Below are 18,040 nucleotides of genomic sequence, written 5' to 3'. Positions count from 1 at the left end.
TGAGGATTGATGTGAAAATCAATGAATTTGTGTATGAATTTTGTTCTGGAAATCTTAGGGTTCTTGTGTTCTTGGTGATTTCTCTGTGATTTTTTTGGTTTGATCTAACTGACAAGAAAGAGAAAGTTTGATTCTGTTTTTTGGTGAAGTGGCGTGTGATCATTGCTTCTGATTCTGACTCAATGCTTATATAGTTGACATGTGTACTTGAGATCCAATAAAAAGGTGACACCTGGAATTGTATGAGAGTGGCACGGCTTGGACAAAAAAAGAAATTTGGACCTTTCTGCAAAAAATAAAACTTCAAGGACCAAACTGCAAATAATCCAAAAAAGGACTGAAATGTAAAAAAAAAGAAAATTCTGGACTAAAAATGCAATTTTGGGACCTCAATTGAGGGACCAAAATGCAATTAAAAATGAAATTGAATAAAAAACGTAATTTGACCAAACGTAAAGCGAAACAAAAATAAAATTGACAAAACGGACTAAAACGAACCAATGACCTAAATGAGGTACTTCAAAGTAACCTCTCTACGCCAAAATTTCGTGTGAAATGACCAAAATGCCCCTAGGGCTAAAATTGACCTAAACAGATTCAAATTGACTCGACACTGACTCAGACGCAAGTTTGAAACGAAATTAACAAAGTTTACTGATGAAATGTAAAAAAAACAATTTGAAAAGACTCAGAGACAGTCACAAGGATGAAAAATGGGTCCCACTGCAGGAAATGACCAAAATACCCTTCTGTATGACTTTTTTGCAAATTTTGAAATAAACTGTAGAAAAAGCAATGTAATGATTCAGAGACACTTTTGAATGACTTACAAGACAAGTAAAGACATTTCGAAAGGTTTTATGCAAGAAAAACATAGGTAAAATTGTGATTGAAAATACTGCGAGGCAGAGACAAATTGAACTATGCAGTTGAAATTTGATAATTGACAAGGTTTGAAATGGAATTGGACCTTGTATTTTTAGGTCCAAAAACAGGGTATAACACTATGGCATAAGAAAAGTTTTCAAGTAAATATACCAAGTGCGAAGAGACTCCAAATGTCTAATTTATTCCACTTTATTCATCAATTTTCCTATGTACTTTTCAAAACTAACTAGGTTGAAATTTCTTTTACTTTCATTGCATCTTCATAATTCATATATATGCCAGTTGCATATATGATCATATGCGAGTTAATGAATAATCATAATCAAAATTTTCTATCCATGGCATGGTGACAACTTTATTTTTTCAAGCTATTGGAAATTAAACTCGAGCAATGCAAGGTATAATTGATATCCAGAGAAACAAATCAATATATAGAAGTCGTAGATTTTTGGAAAACTTGAAAGATTTTTAAGTTAAGCACAATCTCAAATTATGTATGACATGATAGCATTTGATCTTCTAAAAAATTGTTGGAGGAAAGTTACAGATGGAAGATTGGAAATGGGTCTGCTATTAACATTTGTCTCACGCATTGGCTTCGTGCTCATAATAATAGGAGTAGCACATGGGAGGAACACTGATTCAAGAAGTTTTTGTAGCTCAATGAAAATACCTCTCCTAAAAGTTACAAAAGTGGATCTCAAATGAAGAATTCCAAATGAAATATTTCATTTATAATAATGGAAGAAGTACAATAACTGAATGTAATGAAAATAATTATGAGCGTAAAAGATAAATGGTTAAGCTAAATGGCAAGGATCTATTATAATCTACTAAAGATCCTTTTCTAATTTAAAAGATTGCAAGTAATACTTCTTCTAACTCACTTATTTCAATGTAACTTTAAATTCAATGCATAAACCTCCTCCAGAACCAATGTTGTTTCCACACTGTCTCAGCCATATCTTCAATAGGTATATTCTTTGTCTCTGGAATCAAAAACACCGTGAAAACTCCCATGACAAAAACCCAAGCAGAGAAAAACAAAAAAATCCCAAACTTAAATAAGCACAACAGGGACAAGAAAGCTTGAGCAATAAGAAAAGTGAACAACATGTTTGTAAACACAGTCACACTTTGTCCAGCTGATCTAGTCTCCAAAGGAAATGTCTCACTAGGAATTAACCAACCAAGTGGACCCCATGACCATGCAAAAGATGCAACAAATGTGCATACCATAACCACCACCAACATTGCATAGCCTTTGCTTAAGCTATCTGAGTGATCTTGGAGTTTAGCCCCAAGCACTATGCCAATTACAACTTGGGACACAAACATTTGCACACATGCTTCCAATAAGAGCACCCTTCTCCCAGCTTTGTCCACAAAATATACAGACACTAAAGTGCATAGGACATTCACACCTCCTGTGATCACTGATGAGTAAAGTGAAGCATCATTGTGAAATCCCAGAGTGCTGAACAATACTGGAGCATAGAACATGATTGCATTGATGCCGGTGCATTGCTGGAAGACCTGTACATAATTAAACATAATAAAAATTTATGTATTTGGTTTAATATTTTAACATTGATTCGACTGCATTATGCATTAAAATGATTCATGATTAATAATTAATGCTATTATAGTTATTGAGTAGTGACCTGCATACAGATGGCAATGATCAATGGAGGACGATTGTGGGACTTAACGAGATCCTTGAAGGGACTCTTAACCTCATTAGCCACTTTACTAGCTCTGAGTATGTCTTCAAACTCGGGCTCAATATTTTCAACACCACGAATCTTTCTAAGAACGGCTTTCCCTTTCTCCTCGAAACCCCTTTCAATGAGACTGTTGGGAGTATCATCCACTATGAGAGACCCCATTGTAAGCATAACTGCTGGAATGATTGCTCCAGCCAATGATACTCTCCACCCATATCCACCTTTGATTCTGTTTTCCAATATAAACAGTTATTACATTATAGTTCAAAATATTTACTTAGTTAAAAATGTTATTACGAATATTATTAATCAAATTTAACTTACTTTGATGTAAACCAGTTGACAAGGTTTGCTATGAAAATTCCTATGGTAATATTCAGCTGAAACATAATGTTAAGTGCTCCACGAATTCTTGTTGGTGCTATTTCAGATAGAAAAACTGGCACAGCCTGTTTTGTCAAAATTGCAGTTGATTTAGAATCAGCAACATTAAACTTTTAATGTGACAATGCATGTCTAATTTTCTGATGAAAATATGGAATATATATATATATATATATTTTTGTATATATAAGGACCTGGTTGGCAAAACCAACTCCGCAACCAAGTAAGATTCTGCCAAAAATGAGGAGGATAAGTTTCCCTGCTGAGGCACTTAAGACAGTGCCAACAATGAACAAAATTCCAGCAAGCAACATAGTTTGTTTGCGTCCTAGCTTTCTGGTTACAGGGGATGCGATCATGGAAGCTACCAAGGCCGCAAGGTAAAGAGATGATGTGAACAATTGAAGCTTCTGATTGTCATATTTGCAGTAGTTGCTTTCAAGTACTGTATGCTCTTGTGTCCTTTTGTATACATCTGGAAAGAACTTTTGCAAGAAACTTGGCATTGATGTCACACCCCCTGCATTCATATTTAAATATCAGCTATGTTATTTCAACATACTATTTGACAACAATACGAGACACCTACACTGTTCGTCATATTTATACTTTTTTTTTTTTTTTTTTGTCATTTATTTTAATAGAAAGGAGGATTTTTGTAACACAAAGTTTGAATTGTGTCGTTAACCACAAAAATGTACATTGTTAACCATATTTTTAACATATATTTCATCAACCACTTTAACTACTTTATTAGCCATAAAAATGTAAAGCATTAACCACTTATCTATGTACTTCTATCATTTTTGTTAAATCATGTAAAATAAGTGGTTAATGACTTACATTTTTGTGGTTATTTGAAACTGTGTTTTCGAAAAAAAAAATGTTATATAATGTACCTGAAATACCAACATCATAACCAAACATAAGACCACCAGTAGCAGCCATGATGCAAGAGATCACAACAGCTGCTGTGATCCTAGCCTCAAAAACGACGTCACTTGAACCCGTTGTAAATCCTCCACCAGCCATGTTTATTGGCTAAGATAAACTACTTTTGATTTTCTTTCTTTCTGTATAAATTAATGTAGCTAGAATATTAGTCTTTAACTATTAAGATTTCATCCGTAATAAAAAAAATAACTATTAAGATTTCAAGCCTTCTGAAGAGAAGGAGATTGAGTGAAATTGGAAGTTAATGTAAGATCACAAAAGACTCTAATAAAGCTTTTTCTTACAACGTAGATATGTCACGTTAATTTAGCTGTATAACATTTATAGAAGGATTGCACTAATGACGGAAGAGATAAGAGAAGGATAAGAGAAACAAAACACATATCCATCCACATATTAATTAGATACTTGAGTGGATGGATAAAAAGAATCACTTGTTATATCTAATTTTAACTAGGAGATGTCTTTCACTAAGTTATATATCTAGTTATTGAGAAATAATATAAGGGGAATGAGAGTAATTGATTAGTTCAGTTGGATTATAACCTCTTAAAACTACTTTATTTTTGTGCTCTCTATTTTTAGTTCTCTTACTCTTATTTTTTTTTTTAGGAAAAATTGGTTATAGCATTTCATTCATAATCAAAGTTTCAATATATGTTGGTACTTCATTCTAAATTTTGAGGCTAACATAAAATGTGGCTACCCTTGCTAATACATGAGTGACCCCGTTGACTTATCTATGATTAAACTCAACATGAAAGTTTTGAAAATAATAAGCTAAATTGTTGGAACAAAATGTGTTTCACAATGAACCTTAATGAGTTTTGATGATAACAAGGTATTAAAAATTGTCAATTGGTTATTGCTAATAATTGTTCAAGTGTACAGGACCAAAAGCAAGTCAAGTAATTTCAATAGGTCTTGGAAGAACAATGGAGAGCAAAGGAATTCGAAGCATCTGAAGAAAACTGCGTCTGAAGCTAAAGTGCTTCTGAAGCTGAAGTGCCTCTGAAGTGATAACGTCATCAGAAGCATAAGCTCATCAGAAGCAGAAGGTCATCAGAAGCAAGGTTTTCATCAGAAGCGAAATCATCACCAGAAGCTACAATTGATCCATAAATTTAAACTGGAGATTCAAAGTAGCTGTTTAACATTTCAACCTTGTCTAAGAAGAACGAAGAATTGAAAGGGAGACATCAACGGTCATTTGGAGAAAACTAAGTACTTGTCCTTCGTTAACAGAGTTGACAAAGTACAAGTGTACAACCACTACCTCCACTACTCTGTTTTTGTCCACGCTACAAGACAAGAAAAACAGTCATGCCTGCAGAAATGTTCCTTCAAGATGGGAATGAATTTGAAGTTAATTCTTCAAAGGACTACACCCAAATCAGGCGAAGGATTACTGGTGGATGATCAAAGGAACTCAACGACTCTTTAGACGTGCTAATCATCTCAACGTCTCTTTCACGCCTCTATATAAAGGAGTGAAGACTTGAAGAATGTAGATAGAGATATACAAGTTAAAAAGCGCCAAAACTCTGTCAATTTGATTCTACAAAGCACACTGAATTTCTGCACTGATTTGATATATCTTAGAAATTCAAAAGTCTAGAGTCTTTATCGTATTGTATTGTGAACACCACTGATTGTATATCAAGTGTTCAAGTCAAACTTATTTCATTGTATTTTTGTTTGATCAGAAGACTCTTGCCTGCGTGCTTGAGCATTAGAAGACTCTTGCTTAGTGCTTGAGCATTGGAAGACTCTTGCCTATGTGCTTGATCATTGGAAGACTCTTGCCTATGTGCTTGAGCATTGGAAGACTCTTGCCTATGTGCTTGAGCATTTTGAGAAGTCTCATACTTAGAGAGTATTGAGCATTTGTAATCTTTGTGATTATAGTGAAATCTCCTTGGAAGTGCAAGGGGGACTGGACTACTTCCGTGTTGTGGAAGGAACCAGGATAACTGCTTGTGTCTTATTCTTCTTTTCTCTGCTTTGATCTTTTCCGCTGCATATCTGATTCTGATTATTACATCAGAAGCATTTCCAAACTGCTTCTGAAGTACTATCAGAAGAAATATTTTTTGAGAGAAAAAGAAAACACAATTCAACCCCCCCCCCCCCTGTGTTTTTCTCACCTTCAAAAACAACATTTACACACTAACAAAAATACCCAAATTCAGTTATGTTGTTTCCTTCCATGTTGAAATAGACCACCACTTTCTTTCAAACAAGATCAAAGTCGACGATTTCTATATGTATATCTCAGATCCATTGAATAGTGTGATAACGACCTAGCACTTACCCCAAATCAACGGTGCAAAACGGTGATAACCACGTAGTCTTAGCAAGAACGAAAAGGCCCTCTTCGTCTCGGATACACATAGGGTGTTGTCAATTCCAAAACTATCCAAATTAAAACTACAAATCAATCCAAAAAAAAAAAGATAATTTTTTTTATGACTATTTTAACTTTGACTTAAATGCACTTTTGAATTAAAAAAGGATAATTTAGTTTTGAATTTAAAAGATAATAACAGACAATCACATCACAAGAGCGCTCAGATCAAATGATTACAAAAGTCAAATTATATAAAAAAAGGCAAAATTACACTATTCACATCTTAATTTAATTTTAGGTAAAAATTTCATCATTTATCTTTTTTTGTTTCGATTTAGTCTTTTATGTTATTAAATGACAATATCTTATCTTTTTTAATGAGATTTTTTCAATGAAATCTAAGTTCTTGGTTTGTATGATGGAGATTTGGGTTTGTATGAGTTTGATGAGTTTTTGATGATTCTTTTTGGAGTTTTTGATTATTTTTTTGATAAAAAAATGATAACTTTGTTGACATTTTATAACGTAAAGGACCAGACCAGGACAAAAAAAAAAGGACGAAAGTGTTACCTAAAATTATGTTAATAGATGAATTGTGTAATTTTACCTAAAAAAATAGCCAAAGCAACAGCTCCACCAAACCAAAATAAAAATTACAATATATTTTCATGTAAAGCCGCTCCTAATCATCTCAGAGGTCGAATGTTCCATTGAAAGTAATCATAAGGAAAAAAAATTAACTTTGGATTTGATCCATGCCTATTCCAAAAGTTTAACCATGTCAATAAGAATATCACTTAAACAATCTTGATAACAAAAAATAACATGGTTGCAATGTTTTCAAATTGAGCACATGCAAGCCAACCAAATCGAATGAAGACAATCCTTCACTTTTTTCCCTTGTGACACCTAACCTTTAAATTGAACCACATGACAAAGTTTTTGTCAAGACACAACTAATTCCTAACCAAGATGATACATCTAACCATAATTTACGAGAAATAGGACATTCAAAAAACAAATAATTGGAGGTTTCATTCATATCACATCTTTCCGCGCATAAAGGTGATGCTAAATTATGTACCCCTCTATGAATCAAATTATGTTTAGTTAGACGTCGATTTTTTAACAATCTCCAATCAAACAACAATAACTTCGATGGAACCAAATTGTTCTAAGTAACTTTAAACAAAGGGGAATATGATATTACTTCAAAATTAGATATCAACATGTAAGATTCTTTGGATGAAAACATACCACCGGGATTAAGATCTCAAATTCAAATGTCATCTGCCATTATCCTTCAAAGAAGTATTAGAAAGTAACACCTTACACTCCTTTACTAACTCTTCCTCCTAAACAGACAAACGTCTTCTTCAACTTCATTCTCCTCCTACCAAACCACTACTAGACATCATATCCTTCACATAAACATTTTTATTTGCCGCTAAATTAAGCAATCAGTGATCCTTTAACCAGTGGCGGAGTCAGACAAAAAAGCTTCGGGTGGCCGCCACAACAAAAATTCACGGAAGAAACCGGAAAAAATACAAAGAGGTGCCGCCTATATACGTAACACCAATACAACGAGAAAACCCAAAACTAACGATGACATCAAACAATAAGGCCGAAGTATACTAGCATAGAGCAAGCATACCCCTGTCTCACTCCTGAACTAGCCAAAAACACAGCCAGACTGCAAACACCCAAGTGCAGCGCACCAACACCAAAGGGCCAAACTAAAGCCCCCCCCCCCCAAGAAAAACAGCTGCAAGCAGCGCTGATCTACTACACCAGCAACACCAAAAAACCAGTTAAAAACAGAAAACGGTAGAATAAACTGGCAGCAAGGCCCGGACAGGTCCAAATACTAAACCATGATCTCTCCTATGGCTCTTGCTCTATCTAGTTGTCAAACTCAAAGTTCTTTTCTAAGGTTTTACTTGATCATAAATAACTATTCTTCTCTTCTCCAGCATTAAGCTACAACCGCATGGCTATCTTCTTGCTCCAATTTATCTAACATTACATAGATTTATTCACAGTTTCAAACAACCATCTAACATCCCTACATTGGTAAAGAATGACATTCAATCAGAAATTTGGAAACAACAATCAAGTATACCTTTAATGTAAACTGATATAAAGATTTTGAACAAAAAATAAATAAACCAAGAGAAATGAAATGGAGGTCAAACAATAGGAGTCTTCTTAGGGTTGATTAAGGCACTAACCCATAATATTCATGAAGCAGTTTTTATAGATTTCTTAATGAAAACAACATTTAAAAAAGGTCAATATTAAAAAATTTATCAAGATGGGTAGTTTTCCACTAAATTTAACCCACTGTGATGACTTGAATGCTGGAAAGAAAGAAAAAAAAAAGTTTCCAAGTAAAAAACAATGAAGTTGTTTTCGAGTTTCAATTGTACTATTTCTTTGGGAGTTGCTGTAACGCCCTCTTTGTTTATTTGATTATTTTTGTGGAGTTTAGAGTCTGTTTAGATGACTTATGTGATTTAAATGATTATGTGATGTGTTGTGATTTATTAAGAGGCCTTATTTTATTATTTAATAGAATAATATTTGAAAATAAAATAAATATTGAGATGAGGGGTTGTTTTGAGAATTTAGAGAGTTTTGTGGGAAAAGATAAAATAGATGGGAAGAGATAAATAGGATAAAATAGGTTTAGAATTATTTTCACGTACAACGAGTTTTGGAGAAAAGGGAGAACAAGAGGAGAGAAGAACCAAGAGAGGTTGCTGATCGATTTTGTTAAGGTAAGGGTGGGACTAACATTCAGTTTTCTTAAGCCTATGATTCTGATGATTAGATTTAACATGTTGTAGGATTAGTTTTGGAGAATTGGAAATCAGGGTTAAGAGTGATAATTGAGGATTAGATGATGGAAACTTGTAGAATTGATGTATAAAGTGTGTACGGACCTTAGATAATCCATAGGGTGATGTTTAGAATCAGTTTTAAGCTTTGAACCATGTGGTTAGGTGGATTTTCGTAAAAATCTACATTCTGCCCGAGCTGAGATTCATCGCTCGCCCTCGCGAGTGATGAACTTCATCGCTCACCTCGCGAGCAATTCCCTTCGCCTCGCGAGTTTCACTTTGTAGCTCGCCATAGCGAGTTGACCAGAGAGAAAACCTGATTTTGTGATTTAACTCCTTTAGTCGAGCTTTAGATGGTTTTGGGTGCATGAATATGTATAAGAATGATTAGACAAGTTTTTAGATTGAAATGGAACATGGGGAAGTTTAAATATGAGATTTTTTGGTGAAAAATGTCAAATTCCTGAGAGCACCCAGTTTCTTGTTCGCCAAGGCGAGCTGCTTACTCGCCAAGGCGAATAGCCATTTCCTGAACTCGCCATAGCGAGCAATGTCCCTCGCCTCGCGAGCTCTTTAGAGACAGACTACCTTGTTTAGAGTTTATGCGATTTTTGTCGCACGTGAGGTTATAAGTTGATCCTTGGGGTAGGAATGGAGGTTGATTATAATACTGTTGATGTTTCAGAGAGTCTGATATAAATGATTTGATGTTGTTAGTAATGTGATATAGTTGTATATGCATTATGTAAATTATATAAGATGTTTAAGTTGATGTTGATTTCCTCTTTGATATTGTTATATCTGGATTGTTATTGTGCTGCCTATGTTGATGTTGTCTATTAATTAAACTACATGAGCCGGTCTAAGATGAAAGATGTTGTTCCAAAGTATTGGAGTCTTAAGTTGTTGATGTTATCTAAGATGTACAAGTTGATTGAGTCCATGCATTATCATTAAAGTTGGGGGCTTGATGACCTGGAGCCTTTGCTAAATTAAGTTGAGAGATTGATGCCCTGGGAGTATATTAATGCTCAAATAAGTTGAGGGCTTGATGCCCTGGATTGGTACCACATGCATGATTAAGAAGATAAGTTGCATAGTCAAGTCGAAGTTGCATTGTCGAGTCAAGTTGTTATGTTTTATGAAGAATTATGATGAATTGGTGATGTTTATGTTGTTAAATATAATTGATGAATTATATGCTTAATATTATTGTTTGTGAAATCTCACCCCTTCTGCTTGGAAATGTTGCCCTTTGTATGGGTAACTTGCAGGTGATCGAGAATAAGTTGTTGTTAGTTGCTGTCGTGAGTGGACTATCTCTCACGTGTGTCTTTAGGTGCTCTGATACGTAACGGGATGAGAACTTTGTTATTGCTTTTCTATTCCTTACGTATTGCTTTATGAATTTTCATGAATAAGTTGTTGATTGAATTTTATGAGATTTTTTATGATGAGGCCTTCGTGCCAAAGACTGTTTTAGATGTTGAATAAATTCCGCTGCGAAGTATTAATTATTATGTTGTTGAATTTGAAGGAAAATTAGTTAATTATTCCGTTTATGATTTTTAAGAAAAGAAGTGTGATATTCTGTTTATGTGAATACTCTGATTATTTATGTGAAATTTTTATGTTGGGAAAACGGGGTGTTACAGTTGCCAAACTTTCATATAATGTCTTCTACATTACATAAACATTTTTAATTATATATATCAAATGTTGTGAACTCCAATTGTCACTTAATGCAAAAGGGTTGATTAGGGTCATTTGGAGATTGAATGTGAAACCAAATCAATAATCAAATTATTACCCGACAATAATAATAAAAGCAACAACAACAACAAACCAACACATGGATTCAGGATTCTAAAATCGAAACGAAAAAGGAAAATCGAATGAGGAGATTGAAAAATAACTTACAATATGGGTTTGTGGCTATGCAACCGTGACGGACGGAGAGAGATTGATACAGAAAGAAGATGAGTAAGTGTGTGGTGAGCTTCGACAAAGAGATAGAGGGCGCCGCCGCGCCGGATTGGTCTAGAGAGAAGAAAGTTGAACTCGCGCAAGGCCAGACAGAAGAGAGAAGAGCGTTGTTTCAGAAAAAAGTGATAGTGTCATGGTTGTATATTTCATATTAACTCAAGGGTATTTTGGTAATTTCCCAAAAATAATGGGTAGGCCATGGCCATCCGTGGCTCCGCCACTGCCTTTAACACATCCCAACCCAACCATGGTTCATGCCAAAACAACATATTAGTACCATTCCTAGTTTTCTTAGATACATTATCAGAAAACCACCTCCCTTCACTCATTTCGTCACCCCTCTCAATAATATAGTAATTCTTCCACCAAATTAAATTTTTTCTACTCTCTAAAATACTATCCCATCTAAGAGGCCAAATTTATAAACTGAAACTTTACACCAAAGTCATCCCTTTCCCCTCGTCATCCTCCAATGTCAAATGAACAGGTCACATCATAAAAAATAAGATGAATGAGTTAAAAAAAAAAAAGTTAAATTAGACAACTAGAAAGTTTAAATTTCAAGAGTGATATTTCTTCTTGAGATTGAATATTTGGATTATAAATCACTGCTTCCGTGGCCAAATATCATAATATGTGTGACCGAAAATATAGATTAAGACTAAAAATACAATAAACGTGTAAATTGATGCACCAAAAAGTTTAATTTTAAAAAAGAAAAATTATGTTCGTGAAATTGGTAAAATGGTGGGACCCAAAATACAATTAAGTATTATTATTGTTGTTGTTTTTTAAGGCTAGTGAGTAGAGCTGTCAAAATGGGCCGGCCGTAAGAGCCGGCCTGAAAGCCCGAATAAAATGTAGGGCTTGGGCAATAATTGGAGCCTGAAATTGAAGAGGACTTTTTAGCCCGGCCCGTAAAAGCCCTTGGCCCGTTAAGGCTAGCCCGTCCGGACTCCGGGCTGCCCGGAAGCCCGCAAAAAATACAACTGTTTTTTTTTTTTTTTTTTTGTGGTCTGTGTTGTGTGTGAGAGACTCAGGCCAAGCAAAAATACTGATAAGGGCCCGGGCTGGCCCGACATATTTATGTATGTTCCGTACTTAAAAGAATGGAAAAGGGAAGAAAAAAATACGGGCCAGGGCTGGCCCGTTAGCCCGGGAACCCGTATAGGGCCGGGCTCGGGCTCATTTTTTGCAGCCCATATTCAAACCGGGCTTTTTAGCCGGGCCGGGCCGGACCGCCCGTTTTGACAGCTCTACTAGTGAGGTGCAAGGTGCAGCCTCACTCAAAAATATATAAAAGAAGATTGCTGTTGTTATTATTATTATTGTTGTTGTTGATTTTTCTTTTGAATTTGTTCTAACGTATATTTTTTTACTTACTTTTTTTTATTATTATTATTTTTTATAATTTAGTTTGATGTATGATTTCACTTTTGTGATGTGCTAATTAAGGTTGTCTCAACAATTAGGTCAGTAAAACTCTTGTTTAGCCCTAATTTTTTTATATTTTTTAACTACTTTATAGTTCTATATTATTAAGGATCTTGTCAACGAGTGTCTCCGGACACTCTTTAAGCATCCCAAATTTAGTAATTATTCATTTAAAAAATCAACTATTATAATTTCCAATGCATTCAATACATAATTTTTCATTAAAAACTTACCATTTTAAGTGTTTAAAGAGTGTCACGGGATACTCGTTAACATTTTCCTATTATTAATAGTGATGATATAGCAACAATATTTTTAACTTTTTCCCTAAAACAAAAAGAGTAATGATATTTGTACAATCACTTTGGGACAACTTTCTGTCTCATGCTTATATTATGTTTTTATTCTCTCTCCATTATTTTTGACCAATAAAAAGTGAAAAAAAAAATTATCACAAAAATTGTTTAAAATGGTTGTCCAAATATCACTGCTCAAACAAAAATATATTTTTAACTTTTGCAGTTTCGAGGAAAGTACTAATTTTCTGATTCTGACTTCTTATATACAAGTAAAAATTGATGCACCAATTTACATACTTAAGTAATAGAGTTGATTCTTTTTCTTGTACCGAAAATAATGGTTCTTACTTAGGAAATAATGTTTTTTTTGAAGAAGCTAAAATGGTATATAAACTCAAAAAGATGAGTCTTTCCTAGCACACAATTCATATAATTGTTTCTTCTGTGGAACATAGCTTTTCAAAATCAAAATTAATAAAAGGTGACAACTACGGTACCCATGAAAGAATGGTGGATAATTTACCATAACCAATACACATTAGCCACATAAGCACATTTTTAAGTGGTATCCATAAACTATCTTGACCCCACCAACAAATTGCTCATTTTCATTGGTTGGTGAGTAAATTACTCATCAATCTTCAAAGGTAATCTAGAAAAAACCTTAATAAAATCATATCTATGAATTATTATCAACGATGTCTCAACAAAGATTAAATTATCTATTGAGAAAAGAAATGATAAATATAATTGATTGTGATAATTTAATAAACATTTTTAAAATTCACTTTATGCCTCAATATTAGTTGACACGGTCATGGTCCTAACAATTATTTAAACTTATTTAGTTTGATGATGGTGTTCGATCTTTGTTTGTTTATTATTATTATTATTTGCTATCTATGACGCCTTAGAAGCCCAAAAAAAAATTACAACGAAATTAAACGAGCGGTAGTTATCCCTATAGTATCCGCAACAAACAAACTCATAATCTGAGTCCGGCATACTCATAAAACATCACAAGAATTGAACCCTCCGAGTTGTTTCTTTTGGTTTCTAAGAAAAATACTCTAGTAATTTGAAATTCGGATGAAGATAGGTAAAATTTGTCTAATAATTATTTTGTCCAAAAACTAAACTCGAATTCTTTCAAATGGATTCGAGTCAAATTACTTAATTTTGATCTTTGATTATTAATGCGTCCTAACAATTATTAAGAATAATAAAGTTTAATTGTACAATTCATTTTTTTATTAGTACTCTACTTTTTGTAGTGTGTAGATAAGAATTTGTCTTTTTAAATTTATGAGTATGCTTAAATAATTTAAATTTGGGTTTATGGCCCCACACGAAACTTTACTTCCAAGTTAAACATTGTTCGATATATATATATATGATCGGTGTAGCAAGTACATGAGATTAAATACTTAGTAAGACACTCACTTTCCCATTTACATGACTTTAAATTCAATGCATAAACCTCTTCCAGAACCAATGTTGTTTCCATACTTTCTCAGCCATATCTTCAATGGGTATATTCTTTGTCTCTGGAATAAAAAATACCGTGAAAACTCCCATGACAAAAACCCAAGCAGAGAAAAACAAGAAAATTCCAAACTTAAGGTGGCACAACATGGACAAGAAAGCTTGAGCAATAAGAAAAGTGAACAACATGTTTGTAAACACAGTCACACTTTGTCCAGCTGATCTAGTCTCCAAAGGAAATGTCTCACTAGGAATTAACCAACCAAGTGGACCCCATGACCATGCAAAAGATGCAACAAATGTGCATACCATAACCACCACCAACATTGCATAGCCTTTGCTTAAGCTATCTGAGTGATCTGTGACTTTCATCCCAAGCACTACGCCGATTACAACTTGCGACACAAACATTTGTACACATGCTTCCAATAGAAGTACCCTTCTCCCAACTTTGTCCACAAAATATACAGACACTAAGGTGCAGAGGACATTCACACCTCCTGTGATCACTGATGAGTAAAGTGAAGCATCATTGTGAAATCCCAAAGTGTTGAACAATACTGGAGCATAGAACATGATTGCATTGATGCCGGTGAATTGTTGGAAGACCTTTACCAAGAGAAAATACAAGTTTTTTCAGAACATCAATCAAACCAAATACTATAGGTGATTAAAATGTACAAATTGCCTATATAGTTTGCGTTTAGATCCTACGCATGCCCTACAATTTAAATCTCAGTCCAAATATTATTTATTGTAAAAATCAGACCGAACCTACCAGTTTGGTTGTTTGAAATTGAAATTGATTAATGTGTAGTATGTTAACGGTTGTATCGTAGTCAAATTGAACCGGTTGAAATTTGGGTTGAATAGTTTCAACCATACAGAGCTCAACATGTTTTTTTTACTTAATTTTTTTTTATTATTTATTTGACCTCTAATTCAATCGTAGTTGAACTAATTGAATAATAATTTGGAGGTTTCATCGGTTCCATTATGATCTCATTTATAAAATATCAATCTCAATGTATTATGCATTTAACTCGTTCATGATCAATAATGAATGATAATAGTAGTTACCTGCATACATATGGCAATTATCAAAGGAGGGAGATTGTGGGACTTAACAAGATCCTTGAAGGGGCTCTTGACCTCATTAGCCACTTTACTAGCTCTGAGTATGTCTTCAAACTCGGGCTCAATATTTTCAACACCACGAATCTTTCTTAGAACGGCTTTCCCTTTCTCCTCGAAACCCCTTTCAATGAGACTGTTGGGAGTATCATCCACTATGAGAGACCCCACTGTAAGCATAACTGCTGGAATGATTGCTCCGGCCAATGATATTCTCCACCCATATCCACCTTCCATTCTGTTTTTCATATAAACAATTATTATAGACTATTCAAAGTTTTCAATTAATTAAAATGTTATTATGAAGATTATTAATCAAATTTAACTTACTTTGATGTAAACCAGTTGACAAGGTTTGCTATGAAAATTCCTATGGTAATGTTCAGCTGAAACATAATGTTAAGTGCTCCACGAATTCTTGTTGGTGCTATTTCAGATAGAAAAACTGGCACAGCCTGTTTTGTCAAAATTGCAATTAGTCAAGAATCAGCAACTTTAAATTATTGTATATTTCTTTGCAATTAATCAAAAATTACAGGTATTAAGAATTCTTTTGTTTTGGGTCTGCTTTGTAGTAGATATTTCATATGTCGATAGCGCGATAGCTAGTGCATATATTGGTGTGGTATCATGCACATCTTATGCATGGTTATCTTATGATTATGATTAATTGATGGTGTAAAAACTCTTTAAACTAATAATATATTTGAATAAGCAAATCATCATTTCAATATATAATGACCTGATTGGCGAAACCAACACCACAACCAAGTATGATTCTGCCAAGAATGATGAGGCTAAGGGTGCCTGCTAAAGCACTTAAGGCAGTGCCAGCAATGAAGAAAATTCCAGCAAGCAACATAGTAAGTTTGCGTCCAAGCTTTCTAGTTACCGGGGATGCAATCATGGAGGCTACCAAGGCAGCGATGTAAAGAGAAGATGTGAACAATTGAAGCATTTGATTATCATATTTGCAGTAGTTACTTTCATTTTTAGGTGCTTGTATCCATTCGTATATTTGTGGAAAAAACTCTTTCAAGAAACTAGGCATTGATGTCACACCCCCTGCATTCGTTCATTCACTCACATTAAATATAATAATGCTTATATTTTTTATCATTACCATTCAGAATCCAAGGTAAATGGTTTTAGGTATTATGGAGTTTTGGTCATAAGATAAATAAAATTTGAACATAGATTGATCTAGTTAGAATTTGATCTCAAGTTACCAATATCATAAGAACGTATAAGTACAAAATCAGAACAAAAACCTTTAGAATAAGGCTATATAAATGTACCTGAAATACCAATATCATAACCAAACATAAGACCACCGAAAGCAGCCATAATGCAAGATACTATGACGGCTGGTGTGATCTTCGCCTCAAAAATTACATCACTTGAACCCGTTGTAAATCCTCCACCAGCCATGCTTATTGGCAAAAATGTTCACGTAAGGAATGTTGTTGCGAGTTTCTTTCTGTATTTGTATTTGTATGAATGAATGAATGTGGCCAGATTGATCTTTAAGTATCGAACAATACCTCAAGGTTGAAGGATAACCTTGCAACCAAGAGATTGAATGAAATTGGAAATAATGAATGTAAGATCAGAGAAAGATTTTGATGAAAGATTTCTGATAACTTCTCACGTTAACTTAGCAGTGTATATATATACATCTAACATCTATATATAGGAACTCCACCAATGACGGAAGAGATAAAAGGTCAAAACCAAATTAGATTTCAAATCCTTGCGTGGATAGATAAAAATAATCACTTGTTAGATCCAATGTTATCTTCTCCTATTTTTTTGGTCTATTCGATGGTATAATTTTATCTATTTAAGATATGTATTTCAACAAAGTTGTATCTAATTATAGAGAATACTACTACTACTAATAGAAGTGGAATGGGAGAACAATGTAGTATTCTTTATCAAATGCCTAAATATAAATAGATTCATCACCGTTTTTTAGTACGAGAGTATTTGTTTGTTCGTGAAACCGATGTTGAGGCTGTATCTTCCAGATTTGTGAAACCAATCCATATATTTTGATTAGTAGGGACAATATTTCATGATATGATTTTTCTTTTTTGTATAAAATTGATGTATGATTTCATAGTTATCGCTAAGAAAAATTACACTATTTTATCAATGCATTCGTGCTAAAATAATTTTATAGTTATCACTAAGAAATTGAAGAGACGTAACTATATATGGATTTTATTTTTTTATGCGTATTCATGTTTCCAAATTGATTTGTCAAAAAAAAAAATCAAAATTGATGTATGATTCTTTTTTAACACCATTAAATATAAGTTTGTATGTGCATGCATGTAAACAAGCAATCATTCAACAATTTATTTCTTGTATTGTATTGTTGTGTATTTGATTCCTCACGAATAATTTTTTTTTTTTTTGTGGGGTAATAACTTAATTTTTAAGTGACAACAATTGCATGAGGGATAGCAACTTCCATTACATTAGTTGTTAGCAAATGACCAAACCGAATTGGACAAGACTCATAACCAACCATATCAGAGCTTAAAG

The 18,040-nt window shown here is 33.7% G+C and overlaps 2 protein-coding genes across 2 annotated transcripts; both read right to left on the bottom strand.

Moving 5' to 3' along the window:
* Nucleotides 1–1,748: 1,748 nt before the first annotated feature.
* Nucleotides 1,749–4,060, bottom strand: LOC11417334 (sugar transport protein 13). The gene is made up of 5 exons (XM_003592371.4): nucleotides 3,899–4,060; nucleotides 3,194–3,519; nucleotides 2,940–3,064; nucleotides 2,553–2,844; nucleotides 1,749–2,424 (listed from the first exon to the last, which is right to left on the bottom strand). Exons 1-5 carry the CDS (start codon nucleotides 4,029–4,031, stop codon nucleotides 1,798–1,800), a joined length of 1,503 nt encoding a protein of 500 aa, XP_003592419.3. The 5' UTR covers nucleotides 4,032–4,060; the 3' UTR covers nucleotides 1,749–1,797.
* Nucleotides 4,061–14,228: 10,168 nt separating this feature from the next.
* LOC11417333 (sugar transport protein 13) lies at nucleotides 14,229–17,090 on the bottom strand. The gene is made up of 5 exons (XM_003592370.4): nucleotides 16,786–17,090; nucleotides 16,230–16,552; nucleotides 15,818–15,942; nucleotides 15,434–15,725; nucleotides 14,229–14,962 (listed from the first exon to the last, which is right to left on the bottom strand). Exons 1-5 carry the CDS (start codon nucleotides 16,916–16,918, stop codon nucleotides 14,336–14,338), a joined length of 1,500 nt encoding a protein of 499 aa, XP_003592418.1. The 5' UTR covers nucleotides 16,919–17,090; the 3' UTR covers nucleotides 14,229–14,335.
* Between the last annotated feature and the right edge of the window lie 950 nt (nucleotides 17,091–18,040).

This window comes from Medicago truncatula, chromosome 1, assembly GCF_003473485.1.
Source record: "Medicago truncatula cultivar Jemalong A17 chromosome 1, MtrunA17r5.0-ANR, whole genome shotgun sequence".
NCBI lineage: Eukaryota > Viridiplantae > Streptophyta > Magnoliopsida > Fabales > Fabaceae > Medicago > Medicago truncatula.
The sequence above is the reverse complement of the archived record's forward strand: the minus strand, read 5'-3'. Positions and strand labels throughout refer to the sequence as shown.